The 24,982-nt window shown below is 39.2% G+C and overlaps 2 protein-coding genes across 7 annotated transcripts in view; one reads left to right on the top strand and one right to left on the bottom strand.

Annotated features, from left to right (window-relative positions):
* The first annotated feature begins 6,791 nt into the window (after positions 1-6,791).
* On the top strand, positions 6,792-24,243 carry LOC102046622 (3-oxoacyl-[acyl-carrier-protein] reductase-like). The gene is given in 7 exon segments (XM_027815189.2): positions 6,792-6,813; positions 6,816-6,932; positions 7,519-7,627; positions 8,115-8,253; positions 10,392-11,898; positions 19,991-20,184; positions 24,120-24,243. Coding segments are annotated over 5 exon segments (408 nt in total). The 3' UTR covers positions 10,413-11,898; positions 19,991-20,184; positions 24,120-24,243.
* Positions 22,197-24,982, bottom strand: part of LOC102046790 (palladin) — a 193,559-nt gene continuing 190,773 nt past the window's right edge. For all 6 annotated transcript variants that reach the window (XM_027815184.2, XM_055706444.1, XM_027815185.2 and 3 more), the window contains one exon: positions 22,197-24,393. In XM_027815184.2, coding sequence (XP_027670985.1) covers positions 24,221-24,393 — 173 coding nt within the window. In that variant the 3' untranslated portion in view covers positions 22,197-24,220. The remainder of the gene's footprint in view (positions 24,394-24,982) is intronic.

Here is a 24,982-nt window from a genome sequence, read left to right as displayed (position 1 = left end):
CTTTGGAAAGGATCTCTTTGGGAACCAAGCTGCCTGGTCTTTGTACCCGGATTCATGCAGCATGCACTCAAGTGCCTCAGTGGGGTGCTCCGTTTGAAACAAAGTCTGAAATCCTGGTTTGGGATCCCATTCAGCGCGTCCTGAGTGGAAGAGGGTGCCAGGCTCCCCAGTGGCTGCTCTGTCTGCGCTAGTGTCTGCAAACTAAAACTAGCAGATGATGCGGACTTGACTGCTGGTTAACAGTGATGTGGTAGAGCCTAGAACTGTAACACATCACAACAAAATTAACCTTGGCCATTCTCTCTGTGCACTACACTAGTTGTTAACGTAGAAGCATCTGGTAAGATGAACTGTGACTGCCTCTCTGGTGCTGGTGTAATATTCCAAAATAAATAAATAGAATAACTGATTTCTGTGGCCTCAGAAGTACTTCAGTGCCGTGCTTTATCATACAGAGCCCTTCTCTAACTCAGAATAAGTAGATTAGTTTCTGTACCTAGATCTCTAGCAAAGCTATAGGTGTATTATGCTGTATGACAAAAACCTGTTTCCTGTAACCCAGGGAATGTCATTCTCTGTGTGGTTTGGGGGGTTATTTTAACAGAGGCGAGTTGAATTGAAATACTTAGTAAAGAAAGGCAGCTAACCTAAACCTCTAATTATCTGGAAAACTTCAGGCTGAACATTCAGTACTGTAATTACCTCAAAATTACTAGCTGAGGCTGGACAAAATATTTTTCTCTGGCATTTTGCTTCATGCCTCTAGCTTGAAAGAGAAATTAGACCTGCAAATGCTGGAGGTACTGTCAAAACAAGACAACCAAAACAAGAAACAAACTGCTTTTTAATTTCTATGGGGTTTTCTCAAACTTTTTCAACCTGCCTTCTGTAAAATAACTGCAACAAGCTATATCATTTACTACTGATCTTAATTAAACTCCAAGGTATTGTCAAGGAGGTGAAATCTCCTTCTGGAGATCTGGAAGTAGATAGCATTTAAGTACAAACACACTGGGAAGTATTTCAGCCTCTGTTCTAGTCCCAAGGGTAGAGTGAAACGGAGAGCCTTGCAATCAGCTGAGTGAGAGCTCCCTTGGAGAGAGACCTGTGGGATACATCTGTGACGTGTGGCTTTTTTTCAGTCAACTCTAGGTACGGGTGTAGGAGACAACTGGTAGCACAGTCATGGGCTATTTATATCAAGTAAGTGTGAACCCAAAGAAATGCCCAGTTGTTGGTGATCCTGAGCAAGTTATGAATGCAAATTGGCCCTGTACCAGAGAATGGTTAATAGCTGGGGCCGTGCCTGGATCCCAGCAGTGGGCTTCAGTGTTTCCAGGTCGACTCGGCGTGAGAGGAGTTCAGACATTGCTTCTAGTTTTGGTTTATGGCGGGTACTCGTGCACTCCTAACAGCTCTTTAAATGTGATTGGTGAATACATCTAGATCCTGAAGCACGAAGCGGGGTATCTGGGCTGTTGAGGTTGTTCTGGTCACTCTACGTATGCTGCTGGAGACTTCTACGCAGGCAAGAGCATCCTCAACTGCTCCTAAGCTCTTCATTGACAGTGTGCCAGAAGCTCTTGATACACACAAGTAGTCGTTCCTCACTGATGGCCAACCATAAGTAGGATAGGTTTTTAAGTGTTTGCGATCAAGTAGCTTATTAGAGCGGTCTCGGTTGTGCTTGCTCTAATTGAAAGCCTCTGTTTCTGGAGTTTGTGTCAGTCTGTGGAAGTCATTTGAAACGGAGCATGCAGATAGCTTCCCTGTAGTATGTCTGGAAAGGCATTTCAAGACTTCCCCCACCCTCCACACCTGAAAAGGGTGATTATTTGGAGCATGGTACAGAGTATCACCCTTAGGCAGATATGAGTCTGTGCTCAGAGAACACAGGAGAGTGTTTAAAATGGAAACGCGCCCCACTGAAATGCGCTTATTGATAGGTTTAGAATGTTTTTCTCTACTGTGAGGCTGGTCCGCGTGGCACCTGGAAGGAGTACAGAAGAAAGGAACCATTTCCCCAAGGTCAGAATGACCATCTGACCCAAAAACGTGCTCACCATCAAGGCAATCATTAGTGTAATGATGGTGTTGGAGGCACAGACCTTATGTTAACCTTCCACTAAACCTGTTTAGGTACAAAAGCTGTAGTCTGAGCTTTCTTTCAAAGCTGAAAGGGTCACGCATGAATGTGATTCTATGATTCTCTTTAGCTGGGGATAAGAGGCGAAAGCAGCATAGGGATTTTCTGGAGTATGACTTATCTAACGGGATTTTATGACTTTGCTTTTTTATGTACTGTTCCTTACATGCCAGGTTTTAGAGATTTAGAAAATATTTATTGTATCAGATCAGACCTTGCTCTGTGCTGCTCCATCAATTTCCATCTGTATATTCTAGGCTGGCAACTGCTCCTGAAGGCTCTGGGCTTGAAAGGTGTGGTTTGTGGTCACCCCTCCTCAGGTTAGAGAGATTGTTGCAGATGGACAACTGAATGCTAGATTGCTTTGGCTAAAATTCAGGAAGTAGAAACTATTTCTACAGCATAATGCTCAGTTACTAATGCTTCGTGACGGTTCACATTTCTGTAGTGATTATGGGTTTTTTAGCAGCTTGAGTAAAATTCTATTTCATTTAGCAGATGAGGAAAGGGGTCGTAGATACCAGTTTTGATAGTTTTATAGTCACATTACTGGTTCTTAAAACAGTTCACAAATGATACTGTGACGTTATGTCAGTAGTATCAGGGAACTGAACGGAAGACAACATGATGTCTGCTGCAGTATGTCTTTGTAAACAACATTTACTTTTGGGCCAATAACGTTTACTTAACATGAGGCCAAGATCTGGAGTGAAAAAAATGAGGATTTTCTTTTTTTGCAGTCATCTTAGAAGTGAGAGAAGAGACAAGGAGAAAACAGTTGACAAGAAAAGTACTTTGTGTGCGTGTGTAGAAACCTAAAGAAGTATCAGTGATGACAAAATGTTGGCAGGACTTCTCAGGTAGCCTTTTGTTTTATTACTTATTTTTTCATTGATCTCTGCAACGGAAGTGAGACTATTTAATTATTTATTAAATTTCATGTTCCTTGCTTTAACTGTTACGTGGTCTCTAAGAAAGCCCAGTAAGTGTGAAGGATGCTCGTTCTTCCTGAACTTCCTGAAGTATTCAAGAGCAGATGAGTAGGTTATCGCTGTCAAGCCTGAGCAGCCTCTGTCTTAGACATGAAGTTACAGTGTTTCCTGACCAAGCAGGGGAGAGCATACGCAATCTAAAGACTCGGGGAAAACCAAAAAAACTAACAAGAGTTTCTGCTTGACTGAGTAAGTCCTCCGGAGTTCTCCTAAGAAACAAATTAAGCTTCTGTAATGTGTGATTTAAACATACCTCCTGTCTTCAAATATAGTAAGACTAGCAAGCTCTTACATTGTAAATCAGTTGATTCAGGTAATGAAGAATGGCAATCTTACTTCCTAAATGCTTATTCTATTTAAATTTGTGAAAATCTTAAAACATACAGTAATTGCACGCTTCAGAACTGTTCTATTACTTACAAATACTTCTAGTCAATATTTTCACACTCTTGTTAAGAGGTCCTTTTCCCATCAGTTGACTGTAAATGAACTCTGATGTGACTTCAAAAGATACTTTTAAGTGAAGATTTACAGTTCAGAGCTTCCACGACCATAAAAATATTTCAGTGGTGTCTTTATTCCAGAATGCTGACATCTTTTCAAAATTTGAGTAAGTCCTGGAGGTAGGAAATATGTCCGTGTTGGAGCTGAGTAGATGAACTTAAAGAGAAAGTGAGCAACTGCTTGGCTTTGATTTTCTTTCTTTTCATGGAAAAATGCTGTGGTTTTTTATTACTTATATATTTATGTAGCAATATTATGATATCTCTAAGCAGAAACGCAAAATTTTAGAGATGATATTCAGGTCTGTATGTTCCTTCTACAAACATATGAAAAAATATGAAGACGACACGTGTCTGGCCGTGCCCCGCGGCGGGCAGGCTCCCAGCCGCCACCGCGCCCCGCTCCCTGCCGTGAGCCCGACTGGCGGGCCCGGGGCGGGAGCCGTGGCGGGGCGCACTGCCGCCACAGCCTGCCCCGCCTCCTGCCCCGCCTCCTTCCCCGCCTCCCTGCCCTGTCGCCCCCTGGCGGCGGGTGTGGCGGAGGCGGTTTGCGGCCGTTAGGCGGCGGGGGGGCTGCCCTCAGCCGGGAGGGGCTTCGCGAGTGCCGGCCCGGGTCGGAGGAGGTTGGCGGGAGCCCGAAAATAAGCGGGGGGGAGCGAGAAAAGGTTTGCCGTGAGGGGACGCGGGCTGTCTGTGCCCGAGGGCCGGTGCGGGGGGCAGCGCGGGCCGTGGGCGGGCTGCAGGCCACCGGCCGGCGGTTGTCGCGGGGCGTTCTCTTGGCAGTGGGCTCGGAGCCGTGCGGCCTGAGGCTCTGCTGCTGCGGGCCTGAGGGTCACGGGGACTTGGTTTGGTGTGAAAGAAGCGAAGGGCCGTGGAGGACAAAGGTGGCTCATTTGTATCTGTGGAGACCTGGGAGAGCCTGTTGCTCAAAAGGTACTTGGTTTTTCCCTAGCTTTGATTGACCAGGGAATACAGGCTTATTACTCCTATTGCGGGTTTTTTTCCTCCCAAGTAACAACTCCAAAGAGTATGGCTCTGTTGTGTTAAAATACAAATTACATATTGCTGCTGCATTGGAACGATGCCTTATGCTCCCTCTCTTATGTGGTTAACAAACAAGGTCCTTTGCTGTCTTTTTCTAAGAGCAGTAGAAATGCTACAGTTTTTTCCCTTTTCAGACTAGGGAGGGTACAGCGATACATTTCAAAGAAGTTCTCTCACCACAGGCAGCTTTTTGGGACCTGTGTAGCTAAGAGTGTTTAGAATTATTTGGAAAATACATACAGGTCTGACAGTATTTATAGACAGTGTAAGATGGATCACTTGACATTGCTGAGGGGTGGAGGACTTAGACAAGATGACTTACAGAGGTCCTTCCCAATTATATTATTCCACATTTCAAACAAAAATAAGAGTAGCATACTCAGTGCTGGTAAGAACAAAATAGGAAGGAGGATATTCCAGTATGACATTGCTGCAACAAGAAGGCAAGAAATTGCAAGAGTTTTTGCGGTAATTCTGTAAAAGAAGACATCAGTCATGATGGAGAAGGCAGACTGAGGTTTTGCTTCTAACAAAAAGAAAAATTGCCAACAAAATACTGGTTGGTTGGCTGTGCTTTTAGTCTGCTAGGACAGTAAGAACTGTAGTTACTGGTGTGCAAGACCTCTTGATTCATCTCTTCCAGCTACCTGAAAACCACCCAAAAGATTGGTCTTTCTGGTGAGTCAGTGCTCCCCATTTTTATCACCAAGGAATTGTCTTCATGCAGGTCACCTTTTTGTATGTGGTCTGTGCAAAGGGCTGACACCTGAGATGCAAGATCCTCTTCCTGTGCCTGGGGAGCTGATGGCAGCTTGACAGTGGAAGCAGATGTGTGGGCTGATTTCAAGCACTCGTGCTTACTTTGTTACAGTCAAGGACTTCCTGCTTTTTCAGGCCTTGTTGCAGAAAACCAAAATCATTATGCCAGTGTGTGAGATGATGGTGTCCTTGTATGCTTAACACTGCACTTTTCTGGTTATCACACATCAAAAAGGGCATTATACACCTAAGTAAGGCAAAGGGTAAGGTGGTAAGATTAAGAGCTTGGACAGTTTTTAGTGGGATACAGAATGGCTTCCATATGTATATGAGTAACTAAATAGACCTGAAAGAGGATATAGCAGAAAGCATAAGATACAGAAGAGTAAGGGGGCAGTAAGGGGAAGGTATGAGGACAAATGCATAGTATTATCTAATCAGAAAGCAAATTAAGAACAAAAGGAAGTACTTTTCCACAAATAATAAAACTCATTGCCTCAGGATGTTATGGAGACAGTATAATTGGGTTCAAAAAGGATTTATTTAAATGTATGCAAAAGAAGTTCATTACTATTAGCTTGGATTCTGCCTCTGGCTCCTCAGGAAATCCCGAAACAGCTGATTGGTTTCTAGAGGTTGCAGAATAAAAAAATTGTTCTACAGAAGTATTTTCTTTTTACTGTCCTTCATAAACATGTAAGTTAGCTACTTCAGAATAATTGAATGTTTCAAAAGCCTTCTTTTTTTTTTTTTTTTCTTCAAAGGCAGAAACAAAAAAAGCTAGGGCTAGTGGTAAAGCATAGTATTATACAGTGTAACTTAGTATGAAAACATTGTAAATAAAATAGTATCAAATCATGCTCGCTGATGTTTGCAATGTGGTTGTTCAACACAGATACTTAGGATGGAGTGAGACCTTGAGGCTAAATAACTGTAGTACAAAAATAGTGCTTGTAAGAACAATGTAATTACAAATACTACCATTGGCTTTGAATAAAGAGCTGAATGATAAATTATGGCTTTTTTTATATATAAATCACATATTTCATCGACTGAACTGTTTTCATAACACTAGCATTGAAATGCTAGATTACATACATAATTTTTGCTAGTTCAGAAATCATGAAGAACTAACTTGCATTTGTAGAAGTGGTGTCTAACAGTGCAAGTATTATTATTTTTTTTGGTGTATACAAAATAAATCAGTAATTCTGTAATCTGGTATTGCAAAATGAAATGCTACACAATAATAAGGTCTGCGATGTTGACAAGAACAGTGGTTACTGTCTTGCTATACTAGACCTGAAAATTCATGGTGTATTTGCAATTTGTGAATTATTTTTGCAGATGGTCAAGGTTTGCGCCATTTTTGAGGATCACAAGGAACAGGAAAAGCTGTTGCAGTATTACTGGCACAGAAAGGCTGCCACCTGGCGATTATTGCTGGAAATCTGGAAGTAGCCCAAACCACTGCACGTAATCTTGGTGGTAAGTGTGCCGCATTGTGGTTATTTCTTCACTGTCCTGTGCTTAAGTAACCTGTAAAAGTGGTAAGTCATTAAATAAACTATTTTTTTATTTTTAAATAAACGTTGTTTAACTACATGAAAATGAAAATAAAGGCTGAGAAATTTGAAAGAAAAGCTGTATCAGTACAGTTAGGTTTTCACAAGATTCTTTTGGAAAGTTGTGTTACCTATTCTATCTGCAAGATATGAATTGTAAGATGAAGGGAATTGTTCAAGGTCACAAGGAAGCGGTATGAACTGAGTCATCCTTGGCTCCTGACCGTGCCAGAACTGAGACCAGCCTGCCCATGAGGCATGAGCCTGCTCATGCTGAACTTCTGATTTCAAAAGGCCAAAAATATAAACCAAGAAATTGTGACATAACTAATACATCAATACTATACTTGAAAATTGTTCTTATTTAATTCTCTGGAGATTAAACGGGTTCCTCAAGTTATAACTAGTTCAACATCTGTTTTTAAAATTGAGTTATAAATTCTGAAGAATGTTTATGAATGGTGTACCATCTTTCACTATGATTATGACATGCCTTTATTTCAATACAGGAGGACACCTGGCACTTAGCTGTGATGTATCCAGCAAACAAGGATTTGAGGAGATGCAAAGGAAGTTAGGTCCTGTTGACTATTTGGTTAATGCAGCTGGGATTAACAGGTTAGTTATTTGTTACATAATTATAAGTAATTCTAGATGACAGCATCTTATTGTAAGGTGCTAAGGGCCTTTGCATTTAGTAAGAGTATTAATAATGAGTGCATCTGAAAACAGTATTAAGCACTCACTGATATTTTGTTCCTGATGACAGTAGAATTCTAAGAGATGATACAGCTTTCACTGTAGTTTCTTCATTCCAAGTTTATGAGTTTCCTCTCTACTCCTCTTTCTTTCACTTTTCCCCCCTGAAGTGATACAAAACAGTGTTTGATACCTCTCTGCAAAGGAGGCTTTGTTGTCAGATGTATAACTAACTTTTTTCTTGCTCTGTGTCATCCTTGCAATGTCATCATTTTGAATGCTATAATGTATAGAACCATATAAATCCCTATTAATATCCCATTCATCGCTCACATTTTATTAGGAGTACATATGGTCACTGGGGTTGTTCATGGAGTTCTTTTGGGGTTTTTTGTCTGTTTGTTAGGGATGGTTTGTTACTGAGAACCAAGACTGAAGATATGATAGCCCAGATTCACACTAACCTTTTGGGAACAATGTTGACATGCAAATCTGCTGTAAAAAACATTATTCAACACCAGGGGGAGGTGCTATTGTCAATACAGGTAAGTTGCTTGTCTAATCCAGTGGAATTCAATGTACTAGTTGTCTAGAAAGCATTAGCAGGTGTAAGGTATTAAAATGTTACTTGTTATGATTAAATTTCTTTGTATTTAGACATTCTATATTTAGCGTTTCTTTATGAATGCTTATTCTTTTGTGTAATTTCAGCAACTTCTAAATGTAAACCCAGCTTGTTTCACTAATAAACACCTCAGAGTTTATATTTTATTGAAAAAATGATTTTACCATTCTTCATCAGCTCTTTCAGTAGCTAAATCTACTAACTGCTAGTTACTAGGAATCAAATAGGTACAGTTGGCTTGTTGGTTTTTTTGGGGTTGTTTTGTTTTGGTTTTTTCTGTGGGAGCATATGTTTTTAGAAAGCTTTTCATTTTACTCTCCTGCTGCCTGCTGATCAACATAATTATATGGATTCCACAAAAATTGCAGATAATTGAGGGATTTGCTTATCCCAGCATTAGGCTATAAAGTACACTTAGTAATACACTTAGTAATAAATATTCTAATTCCTGTTCATGTAATCTCATTTTCCATTCCACATTTAAAATTACAAAGCTAGTACGAGGTTTCAAATTAGGCATTTAATCTTTTCTTCTCTTTGATGTTTCTTTATTTTAGGAAGTATTGTAGGACTTAAAGGCAACTCTGGTCAAAGTGTATATAGTGCTAACAAAGCAGGATTAGTTGGATTTTCACGCTCTCTTGCTAAAAAAGTAGCAAAAAAGCAAATTTGAGTCAACATGGTTGCTCCAGGTTAGTTTTGGCGAAATTGCTAGATCCTTGACTGTTGCAATACGTGCTCATCAAGAGCATTGGATATTTGCTGTACTCTGAATGTAACTTGAGACAAATGTCTATTATTTTCTTCAACCTTTGTAAGTAAATGCTTTAAATCTCTTTTTTTTTTTTTTTTTTTTTCAATGTAAAGTGTAATACATTATTTTACAAAACCTTCAGTCTTCTTAAGGCAACACTGAGAAATTTGGAAGAGTGTGTCTACCTGTTCCTCTGTCCATTATTACAGAATAAATGTTTTGTGTTTTTTTCTTTGTTGCTCCTTCAAAACCTGCTGCCCTTGCAGATGGAAGTATTAGAACTAATTAGACCCTTGTCTCCTGCTAGAGGATGCTTCTTTGTTATTAGAAAAACATGAAAGACCACAAGAAGCTGGCATGAAAGCGTCCCTGTCTGTCCCTGTAGTAAAAGGAGAGAGTCTGGAAAGAAAGTTCAGTGAGGACAAGGCTGTGATTTCACAAGCTGATCTAGTCCAAGCAAACAACTGCCCTGAGGGAAAAATCCCTTCTGTCTTTTCTGACTTTTTCCACTCACAACTGTGTACTCTGCTGCTCACCTTGTGCTAGCTCTGATGCCTTTCAGACCTCTACATGAACCAGTTCACCTTGTGAACTAGGCAGGAAAAATACATTTTATTGTTTAGTGAATTGAGCAGCTCACAGAAGGGTCCAGAGCAATCATAAAGGGGCAGAGTGGTACAGTAGAAAGCAAAACTGAGACTTTCGCTCTTGGTGGTACCTAGAAAGCAGATAAGATCAGCTGTTCATGAAACTGCAGTTTATGTGAAGAGCGGTAGGAAAACTGAATCCCAGATAACTGAAAATGTTAAAGAAATGTCCTTCAAAAATGTCAAGAAATATTATCTTCAAATGAGTGCTGTAATAGAAATTACGTAAGTGTTGTCGTAAGTTCTAAAATATAATGGAAACACTTGCAAGCTGTAGGGGTTTCTTGCCAGAGATTTTGTACTTGTGTTTTCATTGACAATGTTTTGGTGAAATGTGTGTATTTTGTCTTTCAGAAAATTGATACTAAATATGATTTTGGGACCCATTTTTAGTTATCTTTTTTTTTGATGGACTTCCATAGATCTCTGCATTTTGATTATTACATCAGTGCTTTCAAAACTAGAACACGTTATATTGGTTAGGTAAAAAATTGGTCTTAGCCATAAAATGATGTGGATTGACTTCTGAGACTTCGAAAAATGGTAGCTGATGTGGAATCCTAGTAGTAGATTTCACTTTGGAGGATTTCAGGGAAAATCCACTAGGGAAATATAGTTGAAGATTAGGTAACTCTTCAAATATCTCTCCTCTCTTAGGCTTTATTCACACAGGGATGACTGCTGATTTGGAAGAAGATCAGCTAAAGAAAGCAATTCTCCTCGGAAGATTTGGAGAGCCTTGTGAAGTTGCGCAAGCTGTTGTCTTTCTTCTGGAGACCCCTTATGTTACAGGAGTACGCTAGTTGTGGATGGACGCTTGCAGCTTCTGACTTAACTAGTACCTTGAATAAGTACCTGCTTTACTGTCATGATGGTAATACATAAATGTATGCTAATTAAACGGAGAGGGGTGGAAATTGGTTGAAGATTGATGTATGTAATTGACTTGATATTAATTAGTCAGAGGAGAAATTCAGCGGTGGTAAAGTCCAGTGTGTATGTTTAGCTGCTGAAAGGGTCCATTTGGTATTACAAAGTCTGTATATATAACAATTTGAAAAAGATCTGGTTTTGGTATGGTGTAGCTTTAAATAACATGCTGGTACGTTTTTAAAGCATGATTTTTTTTATAAAGTCATGTTTTCCAATCAGGGATAGAGTGGAGATTTTTTTCTAAATACCGTGTTACACAAGGCTAATAAAGTGCGGAGGCATGTTTATTGGTTGGCAGGTATGATTGCATCAAGTTTTTCATGTAGGGCAAAGACTATGAACTGCACAATTTTTTATTCTTATCAGTTAGTCCCTACAAAGTGGCAAGGAGTTTCCTTTTGGGTTTTGTTTGTTTGTAGCTAGCACCTACAAAGCTCAGAGCTTCTAGACCTTCAGCATAGCTGAATTGCCTTTAGGAGGTTTAATTATATGCAGTGTGTTTTTGTAAAGACAAAACCTGCTCAGTTCTGTTCTTGATTGTATGTACAGCACTCATTTAATCCAGTAGCACTTGCGTGTATACACTGAAGGACTGTGGTCACTGGAGTTGTTGACTCTGTATTCTGAGTTTGAGCTGCATGTACACCAGTGAACAGTACAGTTGCAGACATTGCTGCATAAAAGACTTTTCACTGACTCAGCATTTGTTCAGAAAACACTTCATCACTTCCAGAGTGTGAAGTCAAGGTATTTTGCACTACATCTTCTTGAACGCTTAGTTCAACTGTTATGATACTCTTTAATATGTATGTATAGTCAATAAAATAGTCATTTATTTTATTCAAAGCAGCTTTTGAAGCAGAGTAATTGTTCAGCTGTGAATGATCCTGAGTTTTCCTCTCTTGCTGAAAAATTACCAAAAATTTGACCTCAGGCGTTTCTGTTGAGATCAAGTAATTTTGGGTAATTGATGTTTTTTATCATCTCTGAAGGAAACCGTGGATGTGGTTTGGAACCTTCACTTCTTAGATCAAGCATTCATTGCATCATGATCCAGATGTTGATTCAGCTTCTGAAATTACTTCCCATCTTGGCACAAACCAAAGTACAGAAAGGAGATCTCACTGATGATAACTTTGAATCTTTATAAAGTCTGAGATTTTCTTCGTTTGTGCAGCTGAGAGATTTTATCTTTGTGCCAGAAAACAGTGCGTGTTCAAGCTTCTGGCAGGTATGTATTGAGAAATAATCCAAGGAATGGTTGTATATTCAGGGGATTTTACAGTTGGTTGTGTAACTCACTTTGGAATATAAAATACTGCTAAAGGTAGTCCTTTCAGGAGTCCTTACTGTTATATCTTTGTAGAGAGGTGGCATTTGCTGGGAAAAGTTATGTCATACGTATCTTTGCACTGAAAATGTAATTGCTAATTAATACTTTCTTTTTGATAGAAGGAATTGGTTAAACAGTAGATGAATTTTTTTCCGAGGGTGCTGAAGGTGAAGGACAGCAGTTACTCCTGTTTTTACTAGTCAGGTAGTAATATGTCCATAACTTGACTAATGCCCATACCTGTCCTTGGTATTTCACAGGCAAAGCCTGTGTGACATATCTTGACCAGAGGCCAAACTTAGAGAGGCTAGAAACAATTCCCTCTTAGTGCGTTCTGTCCCTAATTATTATTATCCCTTGTTTTGTTGGGTAAGGGAACTGTTAAGTAAGTTATTAACAGTGCCATTTTTAGTTTATATTTGTGTGAGAATATATTTTTATTCTCAAAAGAATCTCAGCATGTGTTAAATATTCTTTTTAAAAAATACATCCTATGTTTTTATTACTGCTGTTGCTATAGAACCAGTCTGAAGTGTTGGTAGCCTTAAAATAATTTTTAAAAAGGCTTCCCCACCCACCCCACCCCACCCCTTCAAAATGGTAAATTAGAACTGAAAACTAGTTAAAAACCATAATCCATTTCAGTGTTTACTGTGTACATCTACTCTAAGAAGTAATACCTGTTTGTCAGACTAGGGTAAGAAGTTCTTACATCTTTGTAGAAATACTCTGTGATGTATGGGCCAATGTCAGACATGTTTGTCTGTCTGGCCTGGTGGGATGTCTCAGAAAGCGAAGCAGTGAATGCATGGGGTAGGTAACAGGTCAGGTGTGTGGTGATGCCTCCTTAGAAGACTGTTGTACCTCCAGCAGTTTGTGATTGGTATGTTTGAATCTGCCATGTGATAGCTCTGGTTGAGGCCTGCAGGTTCTTACATTGGATGAGACATTGCAACAGCCATCTTGCGCTCTCTTGGTGAGGCTCCTGAATTTGTAGACCTCTGTGGTGTCCTGCCTGCCTCAGTTGTTTCTGTTTCAGGCTAAAGAGTCTTATTTCTTTTAGTTGCTTGTTGCTGGAAAGCTCTTTTGGACTTTACATAATTTTTGTTGTCCTTTGCTTTACTTTTTGAGCTTCTCAGGGAGGAACAGGTAGAACTGCTTGCAACATTCACTGTGGACTTACCTAAAAAAAACCCGCGGATGATTTATGTTTTGTTTTATACTGTTGCCAAAAATGTTGCCTAATATTTTTGCCTTTTCCTAACCATTGCACTTATGTTTTCAGAAGCTATGTAAGAAAAACTCAGTTCTGAATAATTAATGTTCAGCTTGGAATCCATTTCCTTATATATGTATTTAGGTCTTTTTTTTTGTATTTTCCCCAGTGTCAATTGTTCTAATTTATGTACAGTGAATTTAGTCTGCTGTTTTAACACCTATTTCCTCAGTGAAATAGTTCTGCAATTTTTTTGTTTAATTCCTTTATCCCTTTATTAATTTGAGTTACTTAGAGTTAGAGGACTATACAGTGGGCTTTAGAAATTGCTGTTTCAGAACCCTCACCAATTGGTTGTACTTTGCTAGCCCCAGCATAGGTGCCTGTGGTGGTCTGTTGGCAATCCATGTTCTTAGGAAAGAACAACTCCCTCTCTCTTCTATCTTTAAACAACTTACTGATATGACAGCTTCTTCTCCTGGCAGCACATCATCTTTAATGGTTTTTGGCAAGGGAATGTGTCAGATACTCTCGTCTCTTTTTAGTCTTTAGAAAAACTCTAAAATGTTTATTGAACGTGACTTTCCTTTGCAAAGCAACTCTGACTTTCCTCAGTATGTTTATCCAGTTGTTTTCATGGCTTTAGAACAATTTCTGTCAGTTTGCTATGTACAGAAAAATGCAATAAGTCTGTAGTTCCCTAGATCCCTCTGGAACCTCTTCTTAAAACACAGGTGATCCTTCCACCCTTTGAATTCCCAAAAGCCTGCTGTCACTTTTGCCAGCTTCCAGTCATTTGATAATTAGGCAGTTTCAACCCAGACCTTTCACACTGGAGTTACTTGCTTTCTTAAAAACTTAGGGAGCGATAGTCCCCAGCTGTTTTTCACTCTTTCCTCGTAACCTCTTCTTACATATTGCTCTGAGGGGCAAAACCTTCAACAAGTTGCCTGTAGACGTTCTGCTCAAGTTCCTGCATGGTACCAAAAACTGATTTAGGTTTTTGTTCAGAGGTTGGAGATATTTTTTTCTGTGACCTTCCCTTCCCTGAGCACTTTACTCTTTATTTTGATCATCTGTTTTCCTTATTCAGGGGTGGTTCGTGTTCCCAAGGTGGTGTTTAGTGTGTATGCACTTCTGCAGATTGTTCCTCTACACTCTGATCTGTCTGTAAATTTTACATTCAGTGACAGGTTCCTTTTGACTGCTAAAGTTAGACTGCTGGTTTTACAAAGGTTGACTTTTAAATTCTAGTAGCTTTTAATCCATACCAGCTTCCCCCTCCCCACAAATAAAGTTTAGACATGTGTATTTAAAGTTATCATACTGAAGTTCAGTGCATACAATCTTAGTGTTGTCATCAACCTTGCACCTTAATTCTTTTGACTTGTCTTTTTGGTTTCATTAGCGTATTTCCTTATGTTGCTCCTTTTTTATGGAAGTCTACAGTACTGGACTCAGTCAATATTTTTGCAGAAATAGAAATTACCATCACAAAGCCAGTCTTTGAAAATAGCGTTTTGACTCAGGTCTTGTATGCTCCTAGGGATTGCAGCCAAAGTTAGGTGGCCCTGATTTGCTGCATTAAAAAAATGTGTGAAAACAGTGATCTTGGCATCTTCAGTGTGACATTTATCCAACCTGCTGGTTAGTGCTGCCTTTCATTATAGTGACATTGCTGGCCTTCTAGTCCTTGGATAGCATAGCTACTGCCATAGTCTTAGTTGTGTGGGTGATAATATTGCCTAACAACAGAGTTTACCTTATTAGGCCTGGAAATTCCAATGTGATTTGTTGAGGTTTATATATTGATATTTGGTTTTATGACTTTCCTATATATTTTGTACCAGTATTTTGCTTATTTGTCTTCCAGTGTGCCTGTTACGTCACTGTCCTTGAGTAAAAACAGACGTTTTTAGACCTCTTGTGCTGCTAGCTTTTATGCCAAACTGTATAGAAATGTTCTGGGCTTTTTTGCTTGTGGGTGTTCTTGAGTAGGACTGTGTGATTGTTACCATGGTTTCTCAATTGAATTTTGAAAATTTCGGTCCACTCTCTTACTAGGAATACAAAGTTTCTGTAATTCTGTTCCTAGTGGAAGTGACAGCATGTGGTCTTACTTGTCTGATGTTTCTCCACCTGCTGTATTGCTTAAAACTCTCCTATAATATTTCAAGTGCCAACATCTTCCTACTTCTTTGATTGTGTTTGGTGGTTTTTTTTGTTCAGAATGAAGTATTTTACAAATTCCCACTACTCCATATTTCTGCTGTTCCTGAAGAATCTCTGCTCCTCTTCCTGCAACTGTGTTTTCAGGCATGCATTGGAACTTTGCCTCATCATCTAGCTTTGGGAGCACTTTAAAGATGACTGCTATCCAGATCTGGCCTTCAACTTACACTATGTTTTATTCCAGATCTTTCTCCCACCCCAGCCCATGTCACTTGTACCTGTGTGGCCTTTCACCACCTCCCCAGAATTTCTAGAGACCATCAAGGCATGTTGTGTTTTTGCAGCTGTCACTTAACTCAGCATGCAGTCCTTTTGTACAGCAGCCCCCTTTCTGACTTATCCATAGTCATTGCTTTAGTATTTTAACTCAGCTGGGTTCCTGCTTCAGAAAGGATATGCTCACTGAAAGGAGATTGTGTATTGCAGTATTTACTCATTTATATGTGCCCTACCTTGTCACTGCCAAGTTAGGAAACCTAAAGCTGTTCTTCTGTTGACTTTACATTTGATTTAGTTTAAACTTTATAGGTAGTGTGATTTGCATGTTCTGGGCTTTAGTTGGAGCACGTTGTAGGCCTAGCAAGTTAATTATTTTGCATCTCTATTTTCTTGCTGTTTGGGAAGATGTTGGACTACTCTTGTTGTGTTATTCTTTTCTCCTAGGTAGGTCATTGGAGCCTTACTTCTGCTTCTTATAAGTGTGTTTGTAACTTACAACTTGCTGTAGTTAGTCTTTATCTGCTTCTGAGGCATATATTGCAATTGATGGGCTAAGTGGGAATTTTGAGCAAGCTGCTCTGGTGGAAGGTGTCCTTGCCTACGGCAGGGGAGTTGGAACCAGATGATCTTCAAGGTCTCTTCCAACCCAAACTGTTCTATGGTTATCCTCAGTAGAAGTTTCTAGCAGGACACGGAAGATGCTGGTGTGGTGGTGGTGGGTTTGTTTTTATTGAAAAAAACAAACAGCTCTAAGTAGGAGCTATCACAAGGAACAGCTTTTGCAGACTTTCTGTTACAGTAACAGAAGTATATAAAGCTTGCAGAGTTAGTGTGTGGGGAGCGAGTTAGTGCTACTTCCCATGGAGAGATTTCATTTTGGCCTCCTGGGGGCAGTCTGTCCTAAGGCATTATTATATTGGCCATGATTTGGTTAGCGTATTTACGTAGTTTTCGGGAAGTGGAGCTGCCTGTGTAGGTACAAAGTTGATAGCTGGCATTGCTGTTACCGGTTTTGTAAAATCCAAATCCATGTATCCTGAGCTATTTGGGGACCTAAGGCATGACTTTTAAAGACCGAAAGGTATTCAGCATTTAGTTCAGTGAAACTTGGGTAGAAAGTAGATATTTAAGTCCCAGCGTTCAAAATCTCTTTGGGATGTTGCAATTATGTGACTTTTTTGGTTGGTTTTGTTTTTGAAGCATAGTGTAGTTAATTTACATAAAGCTAATGAAAACAAAACTTCTCAAGACCGGGTACACCTGCTTAATTAGGGTAATCAATCAGTGTTTGAAAAGACAGGGCAAATGTGGTGATGGAGAAAGTCTTTAAAGAGCATTGGCTGTGCTTATTGCCTGAAGAAGTAAGGACTCTGCTGAAGCCCCAGATTACATTTTATTCTTACCCACAATTTCAGACCATGTGCTGAAGGCTCCTTTTTGCTGTAGGTATGTCTGTTGAGTTAGTTCGTAACAAATATTACCTCTGCTTTGTCAGACGTCTTTAGATCAGCATGACTATGACCACAACAACTGCTCTAATACTTTATGCTCCTATTTTTCATATTAACAGCTCCTATCTGTTAAGATCTGGGACATTTTTGTTCATTTCATATAATACAATACTGAAACCTACAGTTGTGTTTTTCTCTTTTTTTTTTAAATCCAACTCTACTGGTTTTTTTCCTCCTTTTATTCCTTTGGCTACTTGGCGGTTTGGTAAAAAATTGGCAGTTTGGGTGTGATGATGTTAAATGTGCTGAGACAACATATAAGTAAAAGCCACCAAATCTTTCTTGGTGTCATTATATGCATGTTAGGATAATGTCAATGGAGCGTGGGAGCAGATGTCACTGAGCTCACACCATCTGAGCAGACAGAGCTGTGGTGGGTGTCACTGTTTCCCAGCCTGCTGACTGACTGTGGAGGTGGCTTTGCATGTGTCACATATTGCCGTGTTTGAAATTATTGCATTATTTTGAAGAGTTCGTTTAGAAACAAGTGCAAGCTGATGATATGGTATTGCTGAAGTATGTTCGTGAAGCAGTTTGATGTTTTGTGAATTATAACTTGCAGGTACTTCTGATGCTAAATGGACTGAGTGCACATTGCACTTATATGTTGAAGGCTGTGTTGTAAACAGATCTCTGCCTGTATGTTGAAGACCTGTCAAAAGGTCTAAGTAACAGTGTTTTAATTCCTGCTGCTGTTGGTGTGACTTTTCATGCTATTTTTTCAGGTAGTTGGTACATTTCTACTGAAAACTTGCTGTAATCCTAGAGAAAAGAAACAATATAGCCATTGTGTGTGTTTTGTACAGATGCTGTTTAGTGTGCATATATGATTTTGTGATGGTGAGACAGCTCCGCTAGCAGTAGACCAGAACTGCATCTGTGCTCTGCAGGTTCTTGTAGCTCTTTTGTTGAAAGGCATATAGAACAGAGAGCACCTGTAGTTCTGTAGTTCACCATAATTTTTCAGGACACCAGAGTGGAGGTCATGCTACACAGTGAAGCCGTATTCAGTTGATCTGTAAAGATGAGATTAGTGAGGTTGATTTACTTACATGATTTTGCAAAGCTGTTTACTAAGTTTTCTGTAAAATCTTTGTTTCTATTAGCACCATGGCACCTTTCTTACTAATGCTGTATTATCTGGCTTCCCGTAATGCTTCTCACGAGCCTGTATCTCTCATTGATTAATTAAGGTGGTGCCTTTACATTTGGGGGAGAAGCAAGTATACTAGACTACTAATATGAGGTGAATTTTGTTCGTAAGAAATTATTTATTCCAACATATGCAGCTGAAGCTGTCTGTGAAGAGGCACTTGCATTGCCAAAGTAATAAACTTAGCTTTGCCTCTAAAAAGGACAATCCATTTGAGCTCCCCTTGCTGTATTATCCTTTGTAATTAGGAACTGTATTTCTGCTGTACTAACTGCTAATTAATGCTTTGCTATGTCACCTTTCTCTGACTTCCACATTGAGCTCAGCCACACTTACTGCGAGTTCAGTTCTGAATTTTGACTTGACATCTGTCAAAAGCAGCCAAGACAACTCTGAAGTGAGGGCGGTGGAGGCGTGCTGATCATCAACACTTTTTTCCCTGCTTAAGGTGCTGTGTTCCTTTTGCTTCACCTTAGGCTTGGTTACTGACGTCCTAGTCCTTGGAGTCAGGGATCGGAAACACTGTGACGCTCTATTCTTAGGATATATAGGCTGGCCTGAAATTAATTTTTTTAGAATGATAGTTAACTAGCAGTAGCTGTGCCTTTTCTTATAACCGTTATTACATGTTGCAAGAAAGCACTAATAATCACAAATTAAAATTTTGTTCTGCTTTTATGGTGTTGGTTGTGTAATGGATTTGCTGCTCAGAAAAAGCCTAAAAAATAATTTTAAATTACTTCATTCTTTCTATTAAGATTTTTAACTATGTTATGCTTTTTTTTTTTTTATGCTCAGGACACTGAGGAAACAACAGCCTATTTTAGATTTTGAAATCTACATTATGTAATTATGCTTTTTCTCCTAGTAGAAAGTAGATCTGGAACTTTACGAACTGAAACATGAAAGCTGCTGCTGGTACCTTACCTGAAATGACATCTTTCACATACAGTTCAAGGTCTTTGAATTTACTAGCAATTGTGCTGATAGAAGAATTACATCAGATTTTAGGTTTTTGTTTATTACACGTTATTAAACAAGAATTGGTAAACAATCAGAGACTGTACAGCTGAAGTTAATACAGAATTTAAGAAAAATGAAACATTGTGGATTAGCAGGGTATTATGAAAATGTTCAGTGAATCTGATTCTGAAGTATTGTAGGAAGAAGTGAGTTAGTATGTTAGTAAGACAGAATTGTGCATTATACTACAAAACAGTGTGGTAAACAGGTTTTCTTTTAGACCTGTACTTTCCTGCAGTTGCTCAGACAACAGCTGCAGGTAAAAGGCATCTCCAAAATTCACTAGTTCTTAATCTGCAGTAGAACAGAGGTGTGTTGCCTGTTGCGTGGGAAGTCTTATCTTACAAGGTGTTTTCAACACCTTTTGCAGTAGCTTGGAAAGGTCCTGTCCTTGGCAATGTCTTTTTGTACCCTTACATCTTTGTAGAAATACTCTGTGATGTCTGGGCCAAGAGCTGGCTGGGAAAAGCCTGACGAGATGTTGCATTGTATGTTTAACAGAACAGTTTCAGGCAAAAAAACCCCACTCTAATCCATTCAATGTGATGAGATTTGTAGAGCTCCTGCTGTAAATGATGTAATCGTTTTGAGTAGTGGCCATGTGCTGTTATTTTTCTCTCCTTTCTTGTTCTGCAGCTGTTTCTGGACCACTTAAAACTACTTCAGAACTAGGAAGTGACAGCAGCTGCAAGACTTGGCCCTCCCCCAGGGTTTACCTGTTGTACTGCAGTTGGTTCCTAAAGCAAAAAAATTCTCTTTCCTGCTGGTGTTAGACTGAAGTTCATTCATCAATTGTCCTCTCTATAGCTGCTGAAGTCATTGCTGTACAGGTACCGTTGCTGGTAGTCTGGCTTTTTTGCTCTAAGCGCGAGCTAAGCGTTATGTTGCAAGTGCCAACATTTTTATTAGAGATTCGGTGCAGTATGAGATTATTTTATGTATTAATTACTTCTGTAAAGAGACTGTGGCTTAATTCCGATTTTGAGTCGCAAGCTTTAATACATGTTAAAGAATACTGTGTGCTGTCTGGAGTAAATGGTAAATTTCTTGGGGCAGGGTATGTGTTTTCATCTGCCTGATGTGTATTATGTGCTCACAGTTCTGCTCAAACAGGAAAACTCTGCATGGGGAGGGCTTTTTCTTGCCACCAGCTCAGGAGAATGAGCTAAATGTACATGCACAGGGCAGAATTTGCTGACATCTGATTTGTGAGGCAGTGAAACAGGTCTGTTGTCAGCGTGCATAATCTGAGCAGGCGTTTCCAGTCCATGCATTAATCGATCTGTACTACACCGTGTGGGTTTGGCAGCCGGGCTGTACAGCCAGAGCATGCAGCCGATCCCCTCAGCATCATGACATGATGGATAATACGATCTCATGAAGTTTACATATTACATCCATTTGGGCTGCTTGCAGAGATAAGGAAGTAGTTGTCCATATGTGGGGAATCCAGGCATTTATTACCATACAACCGAAGGGAATTAAAAGGGCCTTTGAAAGTGGCAATACAGAAAGAAACCATGATTTTATAAGCCAGTTTCGAACTGGACTCTAGTTTGGTTTTGATCCCCAGTTGGTGGTGATGGGGGAAAAAAAAAAGGGGTGTGTGTTAAGTAATTGTTGCTGTTGTTGTGAAGTTGCAGGATAAAGGCATCATGTGTTAAGGTACACCACCAGCTGAACAAACCTTCATGCCTGTGGAATTTTGCACCTCACTATTGACACTCTTGACAGAGGTTTCTGTCATCATCCTGAATGCAGCTGCATCGAGTCTTCGATTGCTTTGAATACACTTGGGCTGATCAGCTTCCTAAAGAATTTTAAGTCTTTCCATAGCCAAACCTGAAGTCTTGCAAAAAGTTAGGACTTCTTGTTTTAGTCCTACAAAATGATAAAAGTAAAGTACACTTTCAGGTCGTACTGTCTGTCTTTGGAGGGAGATTAAACTTCTGAAAATTACTTTGATGCTTCCAAGAACATCAGATTTTTGGCTTGAAAAGTATGTCATTTTCTTGTGCCACGCTTCTATCTCTGAATTTGTAAACCTAAACAGTCCCAGTAACTAAGCAACAGCACAGCTGAATGTTTTCATAAAAACAATGTTGCTGCTTAGAGATGTGATTTAGTACTTAAGTGTGTGTCTGTACATATATACAGAGGCAAAAAGTGATGATGACCTCATCTTAAGCCAGCTCACAAGAGCAGTTGCAGTTTTTCAGTCTCTAAGCCAAAGATAAATTTACTGTACGCAGACAGAACTCCATTGACTCAGTTGCAGTATCACCATTAATGTCAGTACTCAATTGCTGAGATAATTGTTTGTGGTAATCAACACTTGAAAAGTAAACCTAGAAGAAAAAAAACTTATCTTGCATCTTTCCTGGTGTCTGCACAGAAAGGAAAGAAGGAGAAGCTAGCTTACATGCAGGATTTTACAAGTAAAGTTTAACATTTCATTTTTAAAATTTTGATACTGCCTTGTTAGAAGACTGTTCTTAAATGAAAATTTAACAGTACTTTGACCGTGCCTTTTACTTGGAATCAGTTGTGATGTTGTGTTGTGATTACTAGGCATGGAAGATAGACCTGCGTATTTTCTAACCTATTTTAAAAAAGTATATTCAAGTACTTTTATTTGGCAGAAGTTTCTCGGAACTTACGGGCCATGTTCCTCTGTTTTGTTTGAACAAGATTCTGGGTCAGAAGCAGAATATTCTAATAAATTCTAGTAATTTTTAGACGCTGCATATAGCCCTCATTTCATCTGTATGCATAATACATAAAATTTTTACATCTTACACTTGCAGGCTTGTACTGAAACAGTCTTTACCAGATGGAAAACTTTCTATTTGTGTAATATTTATTGATGTTAAACCCACATTATATCAGCACAACAATCCCAAGTAATGATAATACATTTTTTTTATAAATACAATTAAAAGGTGGCAAAATAATGCTAGTGAAGCTAAACAAAAAAGTTAATTAGCATGTCACAGTCAAGAAAAATTTGGCAAATGATATGACATACTTCTAGAATAGAATCAGATTATTCCCAGATGACAGACTATGACGTTAATCTAGATTAACGATCCCCATACCTGGTCACATCCTGCACCAGAATAGTACTACCTTATGTGCTAAAGTTTATTAGTCACTAAAAAAACAAAACAAACTTTGTGTACTTACAAAGCAATACATGTATAGCAGTAATGCAATATATGGTGTACACAATTACAAAATAATAAAAAAACCCAAACAACCTAAGTACAGGACTTCTGAATAACTGAACTGAGATAAAAGATTTCAACACTTTTATTATAAATAATGAAAGATACCATATATGTGCTTCATATAAGGAATACAGTGTTTTCCTTTCATAGCAAAGTATCGTAGCTCGTACCATCAAATGCTCATTTTTCTTGTCAGGCCTAGTAATTCTTCCATCCCTCTCTCCCCTTCATCTGAAATCCATTTGGTTCTAATTTAAAACTACCTAGTCAGGTCTGACTTAGGTGGGGCTCCAGTTTGATGTGGGTTTGCCTTGCATTCTGAAAGTAGCCTTTGGGCTTTTCATCTACGGCGCACAGACTCTACCCATTAAAAGAGCTGTCATTTGCCTACAGTCAGAAGAAAAAAACCCACCAAAACCTACCAGAGACATGTGCTATGTTAAGGAAAAAAAGAAAAAAGGCGCACAAATTTGATGGTGTTTGTGTCCATTTTCTTTTTCTACCTCCTCAGATCTGCAAGCTTTTCACCTGTGGCGTATCCTTGTCATTTAAATTTATATTGCAGTCTCAACCCATTTTTCACTTACTATACATTTCCTTAAATCCTCATACACATTACACAAGCTTTAAGCAGTCAAACGTCCCATACATACACTCCGTAGTTTTCAGCTCACCTTAGAATTCCAGATTCTTGAATGGGAGTATGAGGAGGCTACAGAGTGTCTTCAGGAAATCCACAGATTTTTCTATGGTTTCAACCTCTTGCCCTGTCCCACTCCCACCTCTTGCAGTAACCTACTGCGGTGGTTCATACTGTCGGCATTTTTTTTCCCATCTAGTTACCAATATTCATAGTCTGGAATAGACTGTTCTTACACGTCATCTCTTTTTTCTTCATTATCTTGAAAAGGTTAAATTACTTATGCTTAAACCGTCTTTGCTGTATGTTTGTAAGTAAGCCTCCCCATCGATGGCAAGAGGGAAAAATAAGAGTAAATTTAAAATTACCATGTTGATGTTGCTTTATAGAGTTGTCCATACTAACAGCATTTAAGGCAAGATATTTTTTCAATGTAGAATAGAAGGCACTTCACAGAGATACAGCATTTGCTTACGTTTCTCTTCCTTGTCCCTTCCTGTTTTATTCTTACAGTATTGCACTTGTTCATTGTAGCTATCAGAATGCATTACCACTTTAGAAGTCTAGATAATGATACATTCCAATTTTCTTTGTGATCTAATGGCCTCAAGTAAAACATCTTGCACCATTGAGGTTGTAGCATCTACTTACTGCTTACGAAGGCATGTAGTGATAAATAGTGTTCTCTTCTGAAAAATCTCTCTGATGTATCTTGGCCTTTATGAAAAGGGCTATTCGTAAGAGCTGAAGCAACTCAGGTATAAGGAACTGGTGAATGTGATTTGTTGTGCAGTGTGTACATTTCTATTAATAATCTACCTATTTTTCTAATTTGGTATAATGAATAAGGAATATATGGTTATTGTTGTTTGTTGTCTATCTTTTGTACTTGAAGGTGTCTGCCTTTGCATAAAGTGACATAGGAGCATCATTGGTCAAGGCAATGGCTTTCAGTGTTTCTGCTTTGAAAGAAAATGATGGAAGCGGCAGTTGAATCTACAGATCATCGCTCTCTACCAAGCCAGACTGCATTGTCAGGTGGACTGGATTTGCTTCAGGCTGGAAAGCTGCTTTGATGTCTAGTCCTTGGTCACAAAGTGCAGCGTATCGGCTGGCTGAGGGCCGCACCTTCTTTGGCTTGGTTGTCTGAGGTGGTTGTTGCCACTGAGCTACAGATTAAAAAGGAAGGAAAAAATGTTAGCCATCTTGAGCGGTGCAACAAAGCATGGCCAGATGCACAATCAATCCTTTGTAAAGGAGATAGTAATTTATGAGCAGCGGAAAACCATTATATCAAAGGTAAGTTTGTTTCATTTCTGTGTTTTGTGGTGGTTTTTTTTTTTTTCCTCAGCATCTATTTTCACCTTCAAACGTGTAAGTAAAAACAATAGTGTCTCTGTTTGTTACTTTGCCTTTTTGGCATTGCTTTCTACCTTTCCTTGTGTCACTGAGAAGGGCAACAGCAAGGGGATTGTTTCCATGTGCTCATGTTGCAGTCACAGGCCCATTCAAGGGTTATTTGTTGTATATGAAAGGAAATAGTCTGGTTGCCATTGCCACCCCTTGGCTCAGCGTTATTCAGCATACAAGTCTCTAATTCATGTTGCACTACTCCCACCTTCCCTGAAACCATCCTTTATCATTCCAATCTCTCCCCTTACCCCCCTTAATTTGTTATGAGGAGACCAGCAAGAGATTTTGGGTTAAGAAAACATATGCTGTGTAAGGAGCTGCTTTGGAACAAACTGAAAATAATTA

The sequence above is a fragment of the Falco cherrug genome, chromosome 1 (assembly GCF_023634085.1).
Source record: "Falco cherrug isolate bFalChe1 chromosome 1, bFalChe1.pri, whole genome shotgun sequence".
Taxonomy (NCBI): domain Eukaryota; kingdom Metazoa; phylum Chordata; class Aves; order Falconiformes; family Falconidae; genus Falco; species Falco cherrug.
The sequence above is the reverse complement of the archived record's forward strand: the minus strand, read 5'-3'. Positions and strand labels throughout refer to the sequence as shown.